The 19,537-nt window shown below is 45.0% G+C and overlaps 1 protein-coding gene across 2 annotated transcripts; it reads left to right on the forward strand.

The window, feature by feature from the left end:
- Positions 1-12,510: 12,510 nt before the first annotated feature.
- Positions 12,511-19,240, forward strand: LOC136487081 (uncharacterized). 2 transcript variants are annotated; one of them, XM_066484216.1, is made up of 13 exons: positions 12,511-12,988; positions 13,299-13,357; positions 13,449-13,532; positions 13,631-13,924; positions 14,115-14,254; positions 14,931-15,018; positions 15,637-15,819; positions 15,962-16,123; positions 16,222-16,415; positions 16,673-16,823; positions 17,939-18,101; positions 18,445-18,527; positions 18,667-19,240. In XM_066484216.1, exons 1-12 carry the CDS (start codon positions 12,592-12,594, stop codon positions 18,507-18,509), a joined length of 1,980 nt encoding a protein of 659 aa, XP_066340313.1. In that variant the 5' UTR covers positions 12,511-12,591; the 3' UTR covers positions 18,510-18,527; positions 18,667-19,240. The 2 variants fall into 2 exon arrangements, 1 of the variants encoding a protein (XP_066340313.1); XR_010767135.1 differs by lacking the exons at positions 18,445-18,527; positions 18,667-19,240 and having other exon boundaries at positions 16,222-16,338; positions 17,939-18,076.
- The last annotated feature ends 297 nt before the right edge of the window (positions 19,241-19,537 follow it).

A 19,537-nucleotide genomic window follows, 5' to 3' on the forward strand; every position in this document is an offset into this window, starting at 1 on the left:
TGATTCCAGAGACATTTGAAAGATACAGAAGTCTAGATATCTCCACAAAAATTTCAGAATTTTTGGCAGCCCAGATTTCGAGATACAAGATAAAGAACACAGACTGCTCCAAAAACAGCACAACAGAGATAAGATAAAGCATACCCATCTGCATTAAGACTTCATCTAAACTTAAGGTTCAAACCTATGGAATTTGTGGACATGCCCACAAACCTCCAGCAATCAAACAAACTCCAAATCATCCAAGTTCACAAATATAAACATCTAATCACTAAAGTTCACATGACAAGACAAGACTAGACATGACCCACGAACTTACAACGTAGTAACTTTAAACAAGGCACCTAACACCTATGGGGCGGTGTCAATCATGGTGAACGACCGGCGCTTCTTCTTGTAGATCGGTGGCAGCCCAAGTTGAGCACACAGTTCATCAACTTGCTTCTGGAGGCGCCTCTCGGCCCTCTGTGATGCACGCAGCTCTCCCTTGACCTCTTCATCTACCCCCTGCATGGCATGGACATGTTGCACAGTTGCCTCCAGAGTTGGATCACTTTCTGGTGGTGCCAGGACCTGCCAGTTACCCTCATGATCATTGCGAGGAAGAAACCTAAAACGATCCTCCTTCATGGCCTCAAAACGATGACCATGGTAGTAGAAGTAGGTGTCATGTGCTGCATCTTCCATGCCATCCAATGCATGGGCCCGTCTGGCAGTGGCACGATGGACAGTCTCCACCTCATGTCCATTCTTTATGTCATTCCAGCGACGGTGACAACCAGCTCTACCTTCCAAAAGGTTGCCTCCAAAGGATGCTGGTACTCTGCACAGTGATAGTTGATGGAGGCGTGCAGGTCAGGATAATAGTCATCCAGCACATGAGTAAGGAGGGTGTGGTAGTAGGCCGTCTCCGGGGCTGGCTTGAAGTAGTATTTGCACTTCCAGCCTATCTCCTCATCCACCACAGGGACAGCTGGGGATGGCATAGGCGTAGGTGAAGTAGCTGATGACTCCTCTGGGGTAGCTACAGCAGGATAGACAGGTGCAACAGCTGGAGTAGGAGCAGGTGCTGGTGCAGGAGTCGGGGTAGCCATCCACTCCTCATCATTGGAGATGACCACAATCTCCCTCTCCACCTAAGGAGCACGGGGGGTGAACATGGCGCGGTAGCCTGTAGTGCTGAGGCGGGTGGTCTTCAGGTTACGAGACATCTATAGATTTAGAGTAAGATAGAATTAGAATCAACAATTTTTATATAATAGATTAAGGTATGAAAAGCATAAATATTTTAATAAAATAACAAGAACGAGACAGTAAGCATGAAACCAGTGGATCAAAGATGCTAAAACGACCATCTCTAACTAGGCTTGCGTCCTACAGTCAACACGGCTCTGATACCAATTTGTCACACCCAATTTTAAGGATAAAATTGAATGCAGAAAGCTCATGTGTGCCCAGGGATCAGTCACACACATAAGTCGATAAATTATATAAAGTATCATCACGGTGTCTCTTACATCACGGTTAATAACATAACTTAGTCTTACACAACACAACGGAAAATAAAAAAATAGCTCTCTCGTGGAAGCTCCAACACAGGAACGATCAACTGGTTGACCACAAGCCTAATAGTCCTCAGGAAACTCCTCATACACGTTGTCATCTGTTACCCATCCGGGATTTTTATCCAAATATAGAAAGTAAACAAGCGTAAGTACTTCCCGTACTTAACAAGTTAACATGGGGTTATGAAGCTCAAAAAGGTTGACACTGGTTTACTACAGTTAGCACTTTTAGTAAGTCAAGATTTTATTATCAAGTATTATCAAGTTATGCTTAAGCTCCCATTTAAACCCACATAATCAGATATCAGAATCATTTGCATCATATTATCACCGTATACCATCATAAATGAACAACAATAAGTAACCAATTATTCTGTGAGTTTTTCGGGCCGCTCATGACCGTGAGCACGGCTGTTATAACAGTTTGTAACCCTCTGCAGAGGTGGTGCACATTCACCGCGAGTCGTGATTCCCATGTGCCTGGGTTAATTACTCCCATATCACTGCCAAGGTGAGCGGGCAGGGTACACTATAAAGCCATTTCATAGGTTTCTCTAACAAGTTAGGGCCGCTAGGTTTCCTCGGCAGGCAGATGTAGGAACCCCCCTTTCCTATGGCACATATCCATCGCGGCTATACACATAGGAACAGAGGTAGTCCTATACCCAACGTGGCAAGCCCCTTTTGCGCCATAAAGGTAACCTCTAACAAGCTAGAAAAGGTCCTATTACTGAGCTAAAGTCAGAGCCATATGACCCTCACGGTTGCACTGTCAGTCCCAGCTTTTGCCGATAGATAAATCCTTATGGAGGGCCGAGAGCATCATGATCGAAAGTCATTCGCTCATTCGCCCTATAATTCAGTTGTTTAAAAGCCAATTTTACCTTTTCGTTCCATAGAACCATTGTTCATTATGTAGAACATGTATAGTTACATTGAGCGCTAGCAAACTACCCATATGGATATAACCCATAGGAGACAAGGAACAGGATAATCAATCACTAGGATGTCCTTACGGGCATCAAAATTAGACACATGCAAATGAGTAATTAATAAAGGTGAATAGGCATCAAGGTAGATCCCATGCTATACTTGCCTTGGTTAGCAAACTCCTGCTGGTCGTCAAAGAACTCTTGGTCTCCAACGTTCTCCTCACCGTCTGAACGCGACCAACATGGCAACATACAACATTCCAAAGGCATTCATGCAAAGCAAACAATCCTATAATTAGAACAGTACACCAACAGTATAGAAAATAAGATAAAATGTTTATAAAAAGAATCTACGTCTCGCTACGATCACGTCAACGCGAAGTTCACGAAAATCGGAGCTAAAACGCGAAAGTTAGGAATTAAACGGGGTTTCCTATAGCAATTTATTTAATTAAACCTAACCATAAAATTTAAAAGTTTCAAACATGATTAATAGTGGTACTAACACGTAGGTTATGCAATTACGAAACTAACGCAATTTGAACGGGTCGATTCGGAGCTAAAACGACGATTTTATGAACAAAACGGTGTAGTGGCATTTCTGTAAATAGAAGGAACTATTTCTGAATTTAAATAAATTAAATTTCAGAATAATTAAATCAGCTGAGGACTACAGGTTCAATAAGGCGAAACCAGGGGGGCTCTTTAGCAAAGTTACCCGCGAAGGGGTATCGGCTTATGTGAGCCGTTGGATCACAGATGGGTGGCTCGGATTAGATCTGGGGGGAGAGAGAAGGAGCCGGCCAGGTACAGTAGCTCCGGTGGCGGCGCAGCCATGGCCGGTGGCAAGGAACATGCCGGCGTGCACGGTTCAGTGGCTACGGGCCATGGTTCGAAGAACCGAGGACACCGGGAGAGCAAGGGGGTGAAGGGGACCTCGGACAGGCCGATACGGCGGCCGGAGGACGCGGCCGAGGCGACGGTCGCCAAGGCCAGCGGCATGGAGCTCACGGGCGCACGCGAAACGAGGTCTACGGGCCATGAAACACGCAAATAACAGCACGGGGAGAAAGAAGGGAGCACGGCGAAGCTCACCGCGGTGACAAACGGGGTCGAAATCGGCTCAGGGACGGCAATCCATGAGGAGGGGCGGTCGACGAACCACGACGCTTCTCCGATGGGGCGGTTGTGGCTTCCTCAGCTCGAGCAAGTGCGAAAAGGGAGCGGGGAAGCAGCAGGGGGAGCGGGGAAGGCTCGGCTCGCATTTGTAGAGGCTGGGCGCAGGGGAGGGGCGCTCCGACAACGCGGACCGTGGGCGCAGAACGGCGGTTCCGCCTTGACCGGGAGCGGACGCGGGACACGTGGGAGGAGGGGGACGGTGCCGACAGGTGGGTCCGAACCGTCAGCGGCTGAGAGCGGAGCGAAGGCGCGGCAACGGCTGCCTGGCCGGCCCAGGAAGGGAAGAGGGGAGGGCGAGCGGGCCGCGGGGAAGGAAAAAGGCCAGTCGGGCCGAAAGTGAGGAAGGGAGAGAGAAAAGAAAGAAATTCCTTTTCTTTTTCCAAATAAATTTTTCAAACTCATTTTCAAGTTGAATTTGAATTCAATTCAAATTTTAGTCAAACCTAATCATTACAAAAACAATTGTGCAGCAGCATGAATGCATCAACATGTTTCTATCCTTATATTTACTTTTAATTTCATAAAAAATATTATTTCCTAAATTTGAAATGCGCTTATAATTGCATAAGTAAATCAAATTTAACTATTTTGAAAAAATGCAAATTTTTGGGTGTTACATTTTCGCTACTACAATATTGATCAGTAATTCAGTATGGCAACAAAGGGAAACACTAGAGCTAGCATATTACCATTTGGCCTTGATAAGTCAAGAATCATTTGTGATCCCGGTGGTTCCATCCTTCTCCATCGGCTTGGGGGCAAGCCGAATCTCAAGGTTAGGGGAATGTCAGGATATGGCCATGGGCTTATGGGCCGGACAACATGTGCCTGGCGACCAAGGCCCAAGGAAGACACTATGAAGCACTACAAAAACAACAGGAGCCGGAGGGGAAACGAGATGGAATATTCAAAAACCAAAGGTTATCTTCCTTCTCGAGAATTCGCCTTTATCTACTGTTCTTCTCCTTCCTCTAGAACCCTATACTTCCTCTGCTGTTCTCTAATTCTCTACTGCTCTCCTCATTCCAGCTATCGGTTGCTAACAGAAGACCAACGAATCAGATACCGCCGGCGGGCCGGCCGTGAGCCAAGCCGCCGCATGCGGCATGTCGCTGTTGGACGGGCAACGGGTTGACGCCGCATGCACGTGAAGGTGCACACATGGGATGGGAGCACCTACTGTGTGTCCCGGTCGTTGGTGGTCATTGACCAGGATGAGCCGCGCGCGGCCGCTGGGCAAGCCAATGCAAGTGGCTAGAGATGCCGGCCGGCATTATATTTATCAAGGCTCCCTGCTGCGATCGATGCACTGTGGTCACCTTTTTTATTGCCCTGGCTCTCCGTTGACTCTAAGATTACTGCGGTTAGCTAGCTAGTGGACTAACAACTAGTTGAAGACCAATATAAAAAATAGCTCACTTATTACCCTCCTGTTTAGATGCACTAGAACTAATTTGAGCTAAAAATTAACTAGCTAACAATTAGCCGATGGTATCCAAATATCCCCTCAATTGTTTATCATTTTCACTATTTGTGTAATTTATTTAGAATATTTGTAGAATATAGTTGCAAGGCTGAGACCAACGTTGACGACTCTCTGTTTGCCTCTAGGGATGGAAAATGGAAATGGATATATCTGACATTCGTACCTGCAAAAACTATGCTGTGATTATTGGATTTGAATTTGCTGATCTGAAGACTGACCCGACAGGGTCCATTGCCCGTTACAAAGCTGAGGGCTGCCCATGGAGAATACATGCGTCAAGGATTTAGGATGCTAGGGACAAACTAGAAGATGATTACGGCATCAAGTTGAAGTATTCGAAGGCATGGGCAGGTATGAAGCTAGCTCTTCAGCACATACATGGTAAATATGAGGAAAGTTTTCAGTTGTTGGTGAACTGGAAATGCACAAATGGAGCTTATTTCACCAAGAAGCATTGTAGAAATAGAGGTAGAAGGGAATAAGAAGTAGAGGTTTAAAAGAATTTTTGTAGCCTTGAAGCCTTGTGTAGATGGATTTTTGGCAGGTTGTAGACCATTTGTAGGGTAGATGCCACATGCTTAAATGGTAAATACACTGGGCAGTTGGCTTTAGCTACTGCTGTAGATGGGCATAACTGGTTGTATCACCTGGCTTATGCCATTTTTGACTCAAAGAGAGAGGACAACTGGAAATGGTTTATGGAGCAGTTGCATAGAGCTATAGGATCACCTGAAGGCTTAGTGATCTGTACAGATGCTTGTAAAGGTTTAGGAAGTGCAGTGGGAGCAGTGTTCCCACAAGCTGAGTACAAAGAATGCATGAGGCACTTGTATTCAAATTTCATGAAGCACTATCAGGGAGATGTGTTCACTGATCATTTGTACCTAGCAGCAAGAAGCTACATAGAGGGGCTGTTCAGGTGGCACATGCAGAAGATATTTGAGGTTGCACCAGATGCCATAGAATTCCTGGAGCAGGATCACAATAGATTGTGGTACAGATGTGGATTTTCAGAGAAGAGTAATTGTGACTACTTGACCAACAATGTATCTGAGAGCTTTAATGCTCAGATAAGGCACATGAAAGGTCTGTTGCTGCACGAATTGGTTGATGGCCTGAGAGAGCTCATCATGGAGAAGAGGTTTTTGAGGAGGAAGATTGCTAGGGAAATGTGTGATGGTATACTCCCTAGTGTCATGAAGGAGTTGAATGCCATCAGCAATATTCTCAAAGTGGTTAAGGTAACAAGTAGTGATGAAAACATGGCCGAAGTGACACTTACGGACAACTAGAATAATCAGAAGAGGCACATAGTTGATCTCCAACATCATTCATGTTCATGTAGAGAGTGGCAGCTCACAGGCAAGCCCTGCAAGCATGCATTAGCTTGGATACTGTCCAGTAGGGGAATGAAAATAGAAGGCTATGTGCATGAATATTATTCTATAGCAAGATTTAGGGCTGCTTATCAAGGAAGAGTAGAGCCTTTTCCAGACCGAACACAGTGGCATGAGGTTGATCTTGGGTTCAAAATATTTCCACCTTTGCTAGGAAGACCACCAGGCAGACCAAGAGTACAGAGAATTAGGGGCTACCTTGAAGGGAAAGCGAACAAGAAAAAGGTGAAGTGCAAAAGGTGTGGTGACTTCGGCCACTTTGCCAAGACTTGCAAATTTCCTGAGGTTGACTCTGATGGAGAAATTGGGGGCAGATCACAAAACAAGAGGTTAGTGACTCATTCTCAAATCATTTCTTGTGCATTCTGTAATGAACCTAGTGCTAACCACTATACTTTGCAGGAAACGGCAAGAAGATGATGACATTGCTGGGTCGTTAGAGGTGAAGAAGAATAAGGCAACACAAAAGAAGAAGAAGAAGAGCCCAAAAAGGAAGAAGACGCCCAAGAAGAAGACTCCAGTGAAGAAAAAGCAACAGAAGGCTGCCGCTGCACCAAAGCCTAGAGTTGTCAGGAGCTTGACACAGTTCCTTAATACCCAACTCACTGCTCAAGTCCATGATTCCTGAATCTTAATGTGATCAGGCTGTGCTTTTGAACTTGTAATCAGGCTGTGCTTTTGAACCTGTAATCGGGTTGTGCTTTTGAAACATGTAATCAGCCTGTGCTTTTGAACCTGTAATCAGACTGTGCTTTGTTTAGTGAAGGTCTTGTGAACTTGTAGTCAGTTAAAGTCCAGGCACTATTATGTCAACTTGTTATCAACTTATCTGTGACTTTTTATGGCATATTATTTGTTCATATTTTGCATTATTCTGTCAAATTATCAACTGAAGTTGCTATGATTGATGTGTCATCACAGATGTTGTCCATATTTTGCACAGAAACACATATCACATTCACATAGAAGCAGATTCATATATGGCATTCATGTTGCACAAAGGTTCATATACATTCACATATGACATTCATGTTTCACAAAGGTTCAGATACATTCACATACAACCATCATGTTTCATCACTTCCAAATAAAGGAAAACAAGACACCAATCACGACACCAGCAACCAATGTTGCTACAACGCCAAAATCCACTACAACCTGCCAATTCCTATTCTCGGGTTCCTTCTTTATCGAACCTTGTTGCATCTTCAAGTTCATGCCTCAAATCGACCAACCCATCACCAGTGAATTGCATCACTGCTGTTGGATCCACACTGCGTGCCTGTATCAACTGGCGTTGCTTCGCTGCCCAGGGAATTGCATCACCATTTCCTTCGCTTCGCTTCGTTGAGCTCGAAATCGTCGTAGCGCCCTTCATCGGGGCGCAGCCGCTGCGGCCGCGTGCAGCGCCTCCGTGCCTACCTGTGCAGCCTCCAGTGGCCACCGGAGCAGCCTCCGCGCCCGGCTGCGCAGCGTCGCCAGTCGGCTCACATGTGCTGCCGCCGCTCCGCCGACTCCGCCGTTGACTCGCCTCGCCTCCTGCACCCTCCTGCAGTGCCTCCAGCGCCCGCCTGAGCTGCCTCCGCCGCTGGCTCGCCTGCGCCACCGCCGCCTGCCAAGCTTGAGTTAGGGTTTCGGGGAGAGAGAAGAGACAGAAAGGAAGTGAGCTGCACTATTGGGTCCAGGCGTTCAGCTTGTATAGTCGGATGAGACAGGGGCAATACGGTCCATACAAAACATGTCACCGTATATGTACATTTGCAGATGGGCCACAGGTCGTAGCAAGCGCTACAGAATGGCATCAATCACGTTCCACTGAAATTATAGTGGCAAGTTTACAATATCGCGAAATGTAATGGTATATTTTGAAAGTCGCTGAATTGTAATGGCAGCATTCAAATTAACCCATAAAAAATAACTAACCAACAGACCGAGGAAACAGACCCCGGGGTCTTCCATTGGTCAGGGAAATGGAGGAGACTCCAGACAGGTGAGTGAATGTTGCCTTGATTTGCGCATCAATTTGGACTGCTATTTGTTGGTGAGCCGCAGCTGAGCAGCTCGCAGCTCGCAGCTAGAGTTGGAGGATGACTTGAATGAAAGCCCCCATTCCCCCATCCAACATCTCCCCTGTTCGGCCGTACGACTACTACCATGCATGACTGCATCGGCATGGTAGCCAGCAGCCGGCAGCCACCAGGCATAGGCATACAGTTGTGTTCCTTGGCTTACTTCTAGCCTGGCTAGGAAATAAGCCAGGCTAGCCGAAGCCTGTCCCTGGCAAGCCAAGTTGGGCTTGTTTGGTTGCATGCACTATCTAATCCTGGGTAGCACCTAGTGTGTTTGGGTGATTGGTTTGGCTTGGATAGTGTCACCTCTTCCTTGTATAGGTAAGTTATCACTTTTGAGATAATTTGTCGAACAGTTGGTGAGCGCCACCTTCGGGAACGCGCACCCATACGTCCGAGCGCTGCCGCTGCACTAGTTGCCGCCTGAGAAGCGGCCAACGCCTCCATGTCGTGGCGCACGCGAGCGAGGTGGAGCTCAGAGCGGTACAAGGAATCGAAGCAGGGGAGCAAATCAGCCACGAGGAATCGAAGCAGGGGAGCGAATCGGCCTCCAGTATCAGCGAGGGTGAGGAGCCGCCACCCCGACCCTCCCCTGAGCTGGAACCCGTTGCTGAACACGTCGCGGAGCCGGGCCGGCACCATCTCCGATAGGTACAGCGGCACGGCCTAGTCTTCATCATCCGAGGCTACCTCGACATGTACACGACGCAGGCGCGGGCGGTCTGGCTTCAACTCGTGCTGCATCGGCGCCGAGGAGGAGCTCCTCATGTGGGCGCTGGACTCACGGCCTACGGAGAAGCTACCGCCCATCCTTGCTGCCGGCTGCATGCCCCGCCGGCCGAAATCGACCGCGCCGACTCTCCCCTGTTTCGATCGCTGGCCCAAGCCTGAGCTATCCCGCTTCTCAAGTGCCAACTCTGATCTCCGCCTCAATGGGAGCTGCGCGATTTTCTCCGCCTCTGAGCTCCGTTCAGCGGTGGGAGCTGCGCGAGGGGGTGACGGGAGCTGGCCCAAGCTTGGCCCGAGAAAAACGACCCTCTTCCGCGTTCCTGTGGAGCCTGGCTAAGAGGGCGGTTTGGCTTAGGGGGGCATGGCTAGGAGGCGTGTTTAGGCAACCAAACATGTTCAACTTGACCCCGTGGAGCCTAGCCGGGCTGGAGCCAGGGAACCAAACAGGCCCATAATATATATGTAGTTCTCACTTCTCGCGTGCATACCTCTGTGTGACTGACTGATTGATTGTCATATACTCACATGGATGACCAGCTGGAACCAAATTAACCACCTGAATTTCCGTTTAGAACGCAGGAATTTTTTAAAAGCATTGCTGCTCAACGTTTTAAAGCAAAGCATCCATTGCTCATTACGCTGGGCCGCGCGCGGGTGTCCATAGTCGAAGAAAAGCTTTGCTCAACGTTTTAAAAGGTTTTAAAAACGTTTTATAAAGGACTTATAAGCAGGACGGCGCATTAATCTTTGTCCAAGCTGTATTCATGCGAGCTACTAATTGACACACCTCACATGTAGTTGTACAACGGAGGTAGATCATCAGCCATATTCTCGATCGAGTGTCGTCGTCGAGCTAGTGTGGAGGTTCATCTAACTCAGAGCTTCCTTGTGGTGATGTGACGTGATGTTTACCTGTTAATAACCACCAATGTTGTCACTTCCAATCCCAGGACAACCAAACCGTTCAACTGTTTGTTGCTTACGGTACTTGCTTGAATAATGCAACGTGTCCACGTCTTACGTGTTCTCATTGGGAAAGCGTAATTTAAGGTTTACCTTGTATTCCCGTGCACCCTTTTGAAACAAGTTGAAACGGATTCAAATTTGTGCTTTTGTATGTGATTGGACGAGTCACTGCCTTTTACAACTGTGATTGGACGAGTTCCAAGCCATGATTTCAGCATCTGGATCTAAGTTCCATCGAGTTCTTTAGAGATTGTATCCCGCAACTACCAACTATCCATATTGTTGAGATTTGCCGGTCTGGAACCGTGATAATTGGTATCGAAGAAGCCTCAAATCCACCACAAATTCAGTTCAGCCCTAAGTTTTTCCCCGTATATAATTGTTCATCGTGTGGAAGGATCGACTTCTGATTTCCAACACTATGGCTTCACCAACATCCACACCTCTGATTGATCGATCCCACGTACTACGGCCATCGATGCCCTCTCTCACAAGATGGGCCAGATGGTGCGAATGATAAGAGGAGAACCTGGTGCCTGGCGGGGATGAGTTGCGCCCCTGCTGCAGTGAACCGTTGTGGGCCTGGTCCCTGGGCCTCCTGTGTTGTGTTGTGGGCCAACACGACCGGCCGCCCGGCCCGCAAGCTCCGCCAAATAAACAACGACCTTGCGAGTCGCGACCCGCATTAGATCCCTTGACTGCGTACATGCGGGTGTGCAGGATGTCGTCGGAGTGCAGGATGGCAGCGGCGAAGGAGAAGGTGGCCAGGGCGTCGGATGATTACACATCAACAGGCATCAGAGGCTTCCTCCGATAAAGCCGCCCCGCGTCTCCGAATCCTTGTTCCACGCGTTCCCCAAACTCCGAGACGGCGAGGCCACGATCAAGTCGCTTATCAAGATCCCGAGGAGGGAATCCTGAGACTGTACCAGGAGGTTCTTGTGTAATCATCCTTGTCTCCCAATGCAGTAAAAGTAATTCTGTTCCCCAAACTACGGGTTGTGTGCCAGTAAAAGTAATTCATGTTGAACTAAATTTCTAGTGAATACTATTCATATTTTCGGCTCCAAAATAATTTATTATGAAAATACATTTCATAATCAATCTAATGATATTAATTTGATATCATAAATATTGATATTTTTTATCTATAATTGATCAAATTTAAGATACTAAACCATGATACTGCGTTAGAATTGTATTCTTTTCTGGATGGAGGGCCTAAAACTTTAGGCCTCATTTTAGAGTTGGACTTTTTTTGTTCCATAATCACACATTTTTTCTAATAAGCTGAACTGATTCCTGTAAAATTCCTATGCAAATTCCTACATTCCGAAAACATGTCCTATATTGTCACTGAGAAAGCGTATTTATTTCTTAACCTAAACAAGAATACAAGACAAGATAATGCACCATGTACACCATTATTATGCATGCCAGCATGTGTACCCTTTGCGAGGGTTGACGTTAACCAAACTCCTAATTAATCTAAAAAATCTGTACAACGTGCTATACTTCCCTGCACCGAGATGAGAAGAACTGTAGATTGGTTCAATATATAATCGAAGCCTAAAATTTGAATAATCAATAGTCAATCAAGTTTTTTTGGTTGGGCGTAGTAACTTAACTTCTAAAGCTAAAATGTATATGCGCTCCATAAGTTAATAATCTACATAAAACCATATGAAAACACCTAACATGTAAAGCCACTCTATACCTCTTGCACAGAATCCCATTACGCCGCCGAATAAACAGCTGCGCAAAACTTTTAATTAATTTATACGCCAGTGGAATAAACAGCTGCGTAAAACCCTTTAATTATCTGTTTTCTTGCCGGCATTGCTGACAAATCACAATTAAATTGGTTCGCTATTCGACGATATACTTGAGCACAAGATAATACATACGTGTTTGATTGGATCCAATTTTTTTTGTTCGAACTCCTGCCGGTTCGGTTTTTTTTTTTTTTGAAAAAAATTGTACGAAAGCTAATAAATTTGGATTTTTTAAGAACAAATCATGGCTCTTCTAAACACGGCACCAAAATCGCATCTTTCTCTACGACAGAAGACAGACAACTCAGCCACTCCTCGATTGGGTCCCATCTCCCTTACTTCCTGACATCCCGGCCCCACCTGCCTATACTCACCCTACCCGCCGTCCGTTAATAACGGCACGCCCAATTCGCATTCACTCCCTTATCCGCCCGCCCGCTCGCACACTGCTTGCGCTGCTCTGCTCCCCGCCGCCGCCGCCAGCCGCAGCGCCATGGCCGCCATGGCGCCCTTCTCCTCCGCCTCCTCCTCGCATCCCCCTCGCCTACCCTCTAAAACCCTGACGCCTCGTCATTCCCGCCCGCTCCACCACAGGTCCCCGCCCGCCGCCTCCGCCCCGCGTCCGCTGCTCCTCTCCTTCCCCGCGCCCGCACGTCGCTGCGGCGCTGGGCTCCGCGCTTCAGCCGCGCAGAAAATCTCTGCCGATTATCAGTTCGATGACGACGGTGATGATGACGAGGAGTACGAATACGACGGCGAAGAGGAGGAGGAGGAGGAGGAGTGGGAGGTGGATGAAGATGAGGAGGAGATGGACGTGGAGGCGATGGAGGAGGAGGCCCGCGGCGCCGCCGCCGACCTCGCCAAACGCCTCGCACGGGAGCTCCACATCGGTGAGCTGCTAGCGAAATTTTTGTTGTGTCAGCTGGATTCTGCAAGATTTGCTCAGAAAATGCATAATTTGCACATTTTATCGCTGCCACTTGGTCTGTGTCATATTCGGTTTTGGGTTCTGCAGATACCACTATTTGGATATTTAATGGCACTGAAGAACTAGTCAGTAGCATTGAAATCACAATGCCTGTTTAGCCTCCTATGGTTACAAAACTTTAGGGTGAAATGTTGTGTCCGTTTTTCATCAGAGAGCCACTGTTATGTGCACTAGTTCATTTTCCAGTAATCCATACAATAATTGCATTTCAGATGATGATGTCAGGGAGAAACGAAGAAACATCAGGGATAAGACATCTGTGTCTAAACATGTCAGTATACATACATTGATGTTCTACTGAATGAAATGCCCAGATGATGAAAAAAATTTCTTTTGATGTAACTCGCCTATACATGATTCAGATTCCAGATAATCTTCTTCCGAAGGTGGCAATTATTGGGAGGCCAAATGTTGGTAAATCTGCGCTGTTCAACCGTCTTGTCGGAGTATGTCAATCATCCCTCAGAGTAGTGCCAGCAATGTTGATCACCATACAACTTTCTGACCAGAATGCAGAAGTAAACTGAATTATGATTTCTTGCAGGGCAATAGGGCTATAGTTGTTGATGAACCTGGTGTGACAAGGGATCGCTTATATGGACGATCTTATTGGGGTGATCAGGAGTTTATGGTTATTGATACTGGTGGGGTAATTACTTTGTCAAAGTCTCAAGCAGGTGTGATGGAAGAACTTGCTGTCACCACTACTGTTGGTATGGACGGGATTCCTCTCGCCACTAGAGAAGCTGCTATTGCAAGGATGCCATCAATGATTGAAAAACAAGCAGTTGCAGCTGTTGATGAAGCATCCATCATACTATTTGTCGTGGATGGTCAGGCAGGTTTAGGCAATTACCTTTTATTTTCAGTTCTGGGAAGTGGTTGCTTGATATTTGAATTCACATCGACATTAAATACATCTACTTCTAATACTTCTCTTAAACATTTTTTGACCAGATATTGTTGTTCTATAACTTCTTATGTAAGTTCCATGTTTAGTAGCATAATGGTGTGAAAACATATTTCAGGCTGGTCTTGTGGCAGCTGATACAGAGATTTCTGATTGGTTACGACGCAACTACTCTGACAAGTGTGTTATACTTGCTGTCAATAAGTGTGAATCTCCACGGAAAGGGCAAATGCAAGCATTAGACTTTTGGTCACTAGGGTGAGCATATAACTCTCTCTCTCTCTAAAATCACTCATTGTTTTCTTTGCATCTCAACATATATACAATAATGTATTGGTTCTTTCATGTGATACTTTGGACAACAATTGTAGTTAAAACATGACACTAGATATGGTGTATTACAGCACTGCTCAAATACAAAAGCCAAACAAGAAACAACACGCATGGATAAAGTAAAAATATTCACTAGTGTCTGTTGTTTGATTTAAATTAAGAAATAAGAAATAAACTGTTTCGAGAATTTAACGCCCTAAGCTCATTTGAACACCACCCTCTTAAGGTCAAAACGGCAGCACAGCACTCGCGGAGCTACAGTACCGCGGGTACTGTTCATGCCGGATGTTTGTGGCGGCTGGGGCTGCGAGGGGAGAGGAGGCCAGCCGGGGGCCTTGCCCACGGCCGAAGCAAGAGGGAAGGGATTTCCTTCTTAATTCTTGCATGATTAGATTGATACATCTCCTCTCCTTATATAGAGAGGTTTACTTGACTCCCCGCTTACTTGACTCCTAAGCAAGAGACCCTTATCTCTAATTAACCCTAACACTAACGGGCTATACCGCCAGCCCAGGCCCAATAGGCCCATGACGTACTCTAACATTTACTGCCCAACAGTCAGCCAAGCTGTTCAGCTCATCTTTCTGTTGGTTCCTACTAGGTTTTCTCCTCTGCCAATTTCTGCTATTACTGGCACAGGAACTGGAGATCTCCTTGACCTGGTGTGTTCAGAGCTCAAAAAATTTGAGGTATGGAAACTGGTTTACCCAAACATTTGTTTCTTGATGCTTTTTTCTGCTAATGACAGAATGCTAATGAAATATTTATGAAACAAAGATTGGACAATATGACGATAGCTGCATGGCACCTGACAGTGGAAGCAAAACAAGTATAGTTACTTACAAAAGGCTAGGCTAATTGATATAGAAGATTTTAAAATAATTGAAGGCTTGGTATTATTCAGTGTGCTGATTAGCTTCGTCCCACAATATCAGAGACAAGATAAAGCTTCTAGAAAGTAGAAAATGCAGCAGAGTGGAAACCCCACATGGATTTATCAACTATATCAAGGGAATTTCCTTATATGCCAATGAAAAAACTCATAACCCCTCAGTCATATTCTATCGATGTGTCTACGACAGGTGGGACCCCCACACTAACTGAGAGTGGCATATGAGGGATTTAGGTTTTACCCAGATGGCATGTGGGGAATTTTTCTATTTGACTATGGAAGCCTTAACCTTGCTTCAGAAATTTATGTCTTTAAAACTCTTGAACATCTGACTTCTTTACTTTTTATTTTCTATGTGAAGATACTTTAATACTTTGTCAATTTCATAACATAAAGTAACTCATGGGTATTGCAGGGATTGGATGCAGTTGAAGAAGAGAAAAATAAGGTTCCTGCTATTGCAATTGTGGGAAGACCAAATGTGGGGAAAAGTAGCATTCTAAATGCTTTGGTTGGAGAAGATAGAACTATTGTGAGCCCAGTTAGTGGGACAACACGCGATGCCATTGATACTGAGTTTATTACAGCAGATGGGGAGGTCTGGTCCCTTTTGCCAATGTTTAATTAAATCTGCTGCTACATTGTTCCATTGAACACCCTAATTATGGTCACTACTTCTTCGTAACAGAATAAAATTGTGACTTAGAAAGCATGATTATTTTTGCTCAAATATGCTGCAGAAGTACAAACTCATTGATACTGCTGGGATCCGGCGCAGGGCAGCAGTTATTTCTGCTGGCAGCACAACGGAATCACTTTCTGTAAAGCGTGCATTTCGAGCAATTCGGCGCTCTGATGTGGTTGCCCTTGTTATTGAAGCAATGGCCTGTGTTACAGAGCAGGTATGTTAACCATGAACACATATATGTTTAGACCCATGAAGAGACACATGACTGTCTTGTATGTTCATTTTAACACAATGAATTCTTGTGGTATCAAGGATTATAAAATTGCAGAGAGGATTGAGAAAGAAGGAAAGGCTTGTGTCATTGTTGTGAACAAATGGGATACAATCCCAAACAAGAACCATAAGAGTACGGCACATTATGAACAAGATGTAAGAGAGAAGCTTCGCATACTCGACTGGGCACCTATTGTCTACTGTTCTGCGACAAATGGCACTAGTGTTGAAAAGTAAACTCTTCATTTTTTTATACCCAAATCTACTAGCAGCTTTTAATTGTTATTGTATCTCTATTTCTTTCAGACTTGTGAAACTTCTGTTGAATCCATTAACTTTTATTTCCCCTCAACATTCTTAGTTCTGTATTACTGTTACATGTGATCTAAACACCTGCTTTGCATAACCCCTATATGATGGTTAGCTCCCCAAATTAGATACCGTTTCCTGTGTTGATATTCTATAATATGCTGTACTAAATTCTCTTCAGGATAATTTCTGCTGCTGCTTTGGTTGAGAAGGAAAGGTCTAGAAGACTCGGCACCTCCATTCTTAATCAAGTTATTAGAGAAGCTATAGCATTCAAACCACCACCAAGAACAAGAGGCGGCAAAAGAGGTCGTGTCTATTACACAACACAGGTAACTTCCTAACTTCGTTCTCAAGACAACAAACTTGTTTTTATAAGCCACTGTGTATATGATACCATCTTCATAGTACAAGCTGAAAATGCCACTACTACATTTTTTTCTGCCATCAAGTTTACACTTCCCAGCTTGCTGGCAAAATAATCAAACAAGAATCCTGAAATGCCGCCCAAAGATGATTAGATCCCTGAAATGCTGCTGAAAATTAAGTATCTTTCAGTGCCACTTTTTCCTAATGAACACCTCTGTTTTGCATTGCTGCCAGACCCTCTAGGCTCAACTGTTAAGATCTGAAATGTTTTTTGTTTATCCTAAAAAGTAGTCTTTCCTTTTCTGGGTTCACATATGATCGTTCTTCTCTTTAGATGTTGTATTGGACAAGTATTTGTAGACCAAAAAATGTTTCAGATGTGCCTAATGAATTTTTAAAGAGTTACCTGCGTAGAGAACATGATAAGGAGGTTACTTCCTCTGAAGTTGATGCCACTTCCTCCTCTCCCAGCTTCCTTCTCATGGCTGTTGATAAAGGTAGATGAGATTGATGGTTTAGGGCAACCTATTGGAGGATGCAGAGGTTCTAGGCAACATCAATGCATGTCGAACAAGCCATAGTGGTAGATCTTACGGGTGCAAGTTGGTACTCGGTACTTTTACCTACCATGGTGTGTAGGTCACAAGGGCATCTTTGGGAGAACGCAATGTGTGACCACAGGCCCCACCACCGAGGTGGTGTTGTGTCAGCTTGTAGATTTTGAGTTGGGTTGTGACAAATAACGGCAACCATTTGAAAGGAGTGGTACAGGAGGATTGTTTCTAATGGCATTTCTAGGAGTTCTTATCTTCAGATGAAAAACATTGGAGTTTCTCTTAAATAATTATCAATATAACAATTGATCCAGCACATCATCCTATATATCTTGTCTTGTTAATTCAACCATAAAGGAATAACAGTATCTAGAAATAACTAGAAGCTTAGTTGAGAAGATTTCAACTTTTCAAGCAAGTGACTCAAAATCTTTTACTGCTTTCAGATATATTTCAAAACTAATATCATTAAACTGACTTGTGCATTCCTTTGCATCTGAAGAAAAGTTTTTGCTAATTTGTAGGCTGCCATTGGTCCACCAACATTCGTTTTGTTTGTAAATGATGCGAAGCTCTTCCCTGATACATACCGCCGTTACATGGAAAAGAAACTCCGGTCAGATGCTGGTTTTCCAGGCACCCCTATTCGGTTATTGTGGCGTAGCAGAAGGCGGCCAGACAAACGAGGTGAGAAAATACCGATGTACATAACCTCAACAATTTTGGTTGAATAGATATTTTAATAATTAAAACAAACACGCAAAGGAAGTTCTGAAATCAGTGAAAATGGGAAAATGAATTAATATACTGCTAGCTTTGGTCAAAGGAAATATTAGTATAGCTGTGATTAGCAGCACACGTAGTATCAGTTTTGTATCAACTTTTGTAGGATTCATATTGATTAGAAGTCTAGTACCCACGAAGTTTCTTCAATTGATGTGTCCCATCTTGTACCCTGCTATGAATTTGATGTTTCCTTGAATTGTGTGGTTACTAAGACTCATTACCTTTTGCCATTTGTTCTTGGTAGGTAATTCTGCTGATAGTAGAATGCAGAGCCCAGGAACCCCTAGCAGAATGGTTATAGCTGCCTAACTAAATCACAGCCTCCAGGTACCTCTCTTCTTTTGTTTTCGCTTTCAGAAAATAGAAGCATGATCTTCATCATGACAACACCCATTTACAATCAATATACTAGCTAGCTAGCAAATGTGGAAATCATAAAATTTCAACTGTTTGTTCTCTGTGGCAGGCCATGGAGCCTCCCTAAATGCTTGCCACAAATCAGCTCTACCACTGGGATTCTATTGAGGCAGTGGCAATTGCTTGCTTCAATCAAGAACCTGAATCGGCTGAGAAGTTCATGAACTAGCTCGTATTCGGTAATCCAGTATATGCATCCATTGTTTTGAGCTATAGAAAAAACATGCATGGAGCAACTAACAGGGGATATATGGTTCGTGGACGTCTGGAGCTCTGTTGGTAAAAGTGTGAGATAATTCATTGACTCAACTGTTACTTTCTCCCTCTGATCCGTTGTATGGACGCAACAAAATCTCCAAGGCATGGATATGGTACACGAGTACAGCTCTGGAATATGCTGATTGTACCAAAACAATGTCGTTAGAATGACTATGTAAATGTAACCGTAGACTGACTGCTGGAATGTGTGGGTAAAAAATGGAATGTAACTGAATTTTGTACGGATGAGCAACCCCATTGTTTACCCCCCACTAAAGCTCATATCCCTTGTACGTACTAACTACTAACACCTACAATCTCATGTTCACATTAACCATAGGGACAACAGCATCTCACTGATTTTATTATTTTGAATTTTTTTTTCTCAATCACGCAAAAGGTTTGCATGTCTCTGTAGAGAAAATGTTCGTTACAACACGCCTTAGCGGCGTCCTAGGGGGTCAATAAATTTTACATGGACGCTCAGACCCTCTAGTGTACTGAAAGCTATGCTGTTACATTGGACACTGATCATCTTGAATTGCGGCGCCGGCTAGGAGGCCTATGCCCGGGCTGCCGAGCGGCGGCGGCGCTGCTTGCGTGAACGCGCACCCACTGTTGCCGTCCCGTGGGAACAATTCACGTAGTGCCTGCATATTCCC

Source organism: Miscanthus floridulus, chromosome 10 (genome assembly GCF_019320115.1).
Source record: "Miscanthus floridulus cultivar M001 chromosome 10, ASM1932011v1, whole genome shotgun sequence".
NCBI classification, from domain to species: domain Eukaryota; kingdom Viridiplantae; phylum Streptophyta; class Magnoliopsida; order Poales; family Poaceae; genus Miscanthus; species Miscanthus floridulus.

Coding starts and splice junctions, on each gene's coding strand:
- LOC136487081 (XM_066484216.1), top strand. CDS start 12,592: ATGGCCGCCATGGCGCCCTTCTCCTCCGCCTCCTCCTCGCATCCCCCT. Junction 13,358..13,448: donor AGACATCTGTGTCTAAACAT/GTCAGTATACAT, acceptor TACATGATTCAG/ATTCCAGATAATCTTCTTCC. Junction 16,416..16,672: donor AATGGCACTAGTGTTGAAAA/GTAAACTCTTCA, acceptor AATTCTCTTCAG/GATAATTTCTGCTGCTGCTT.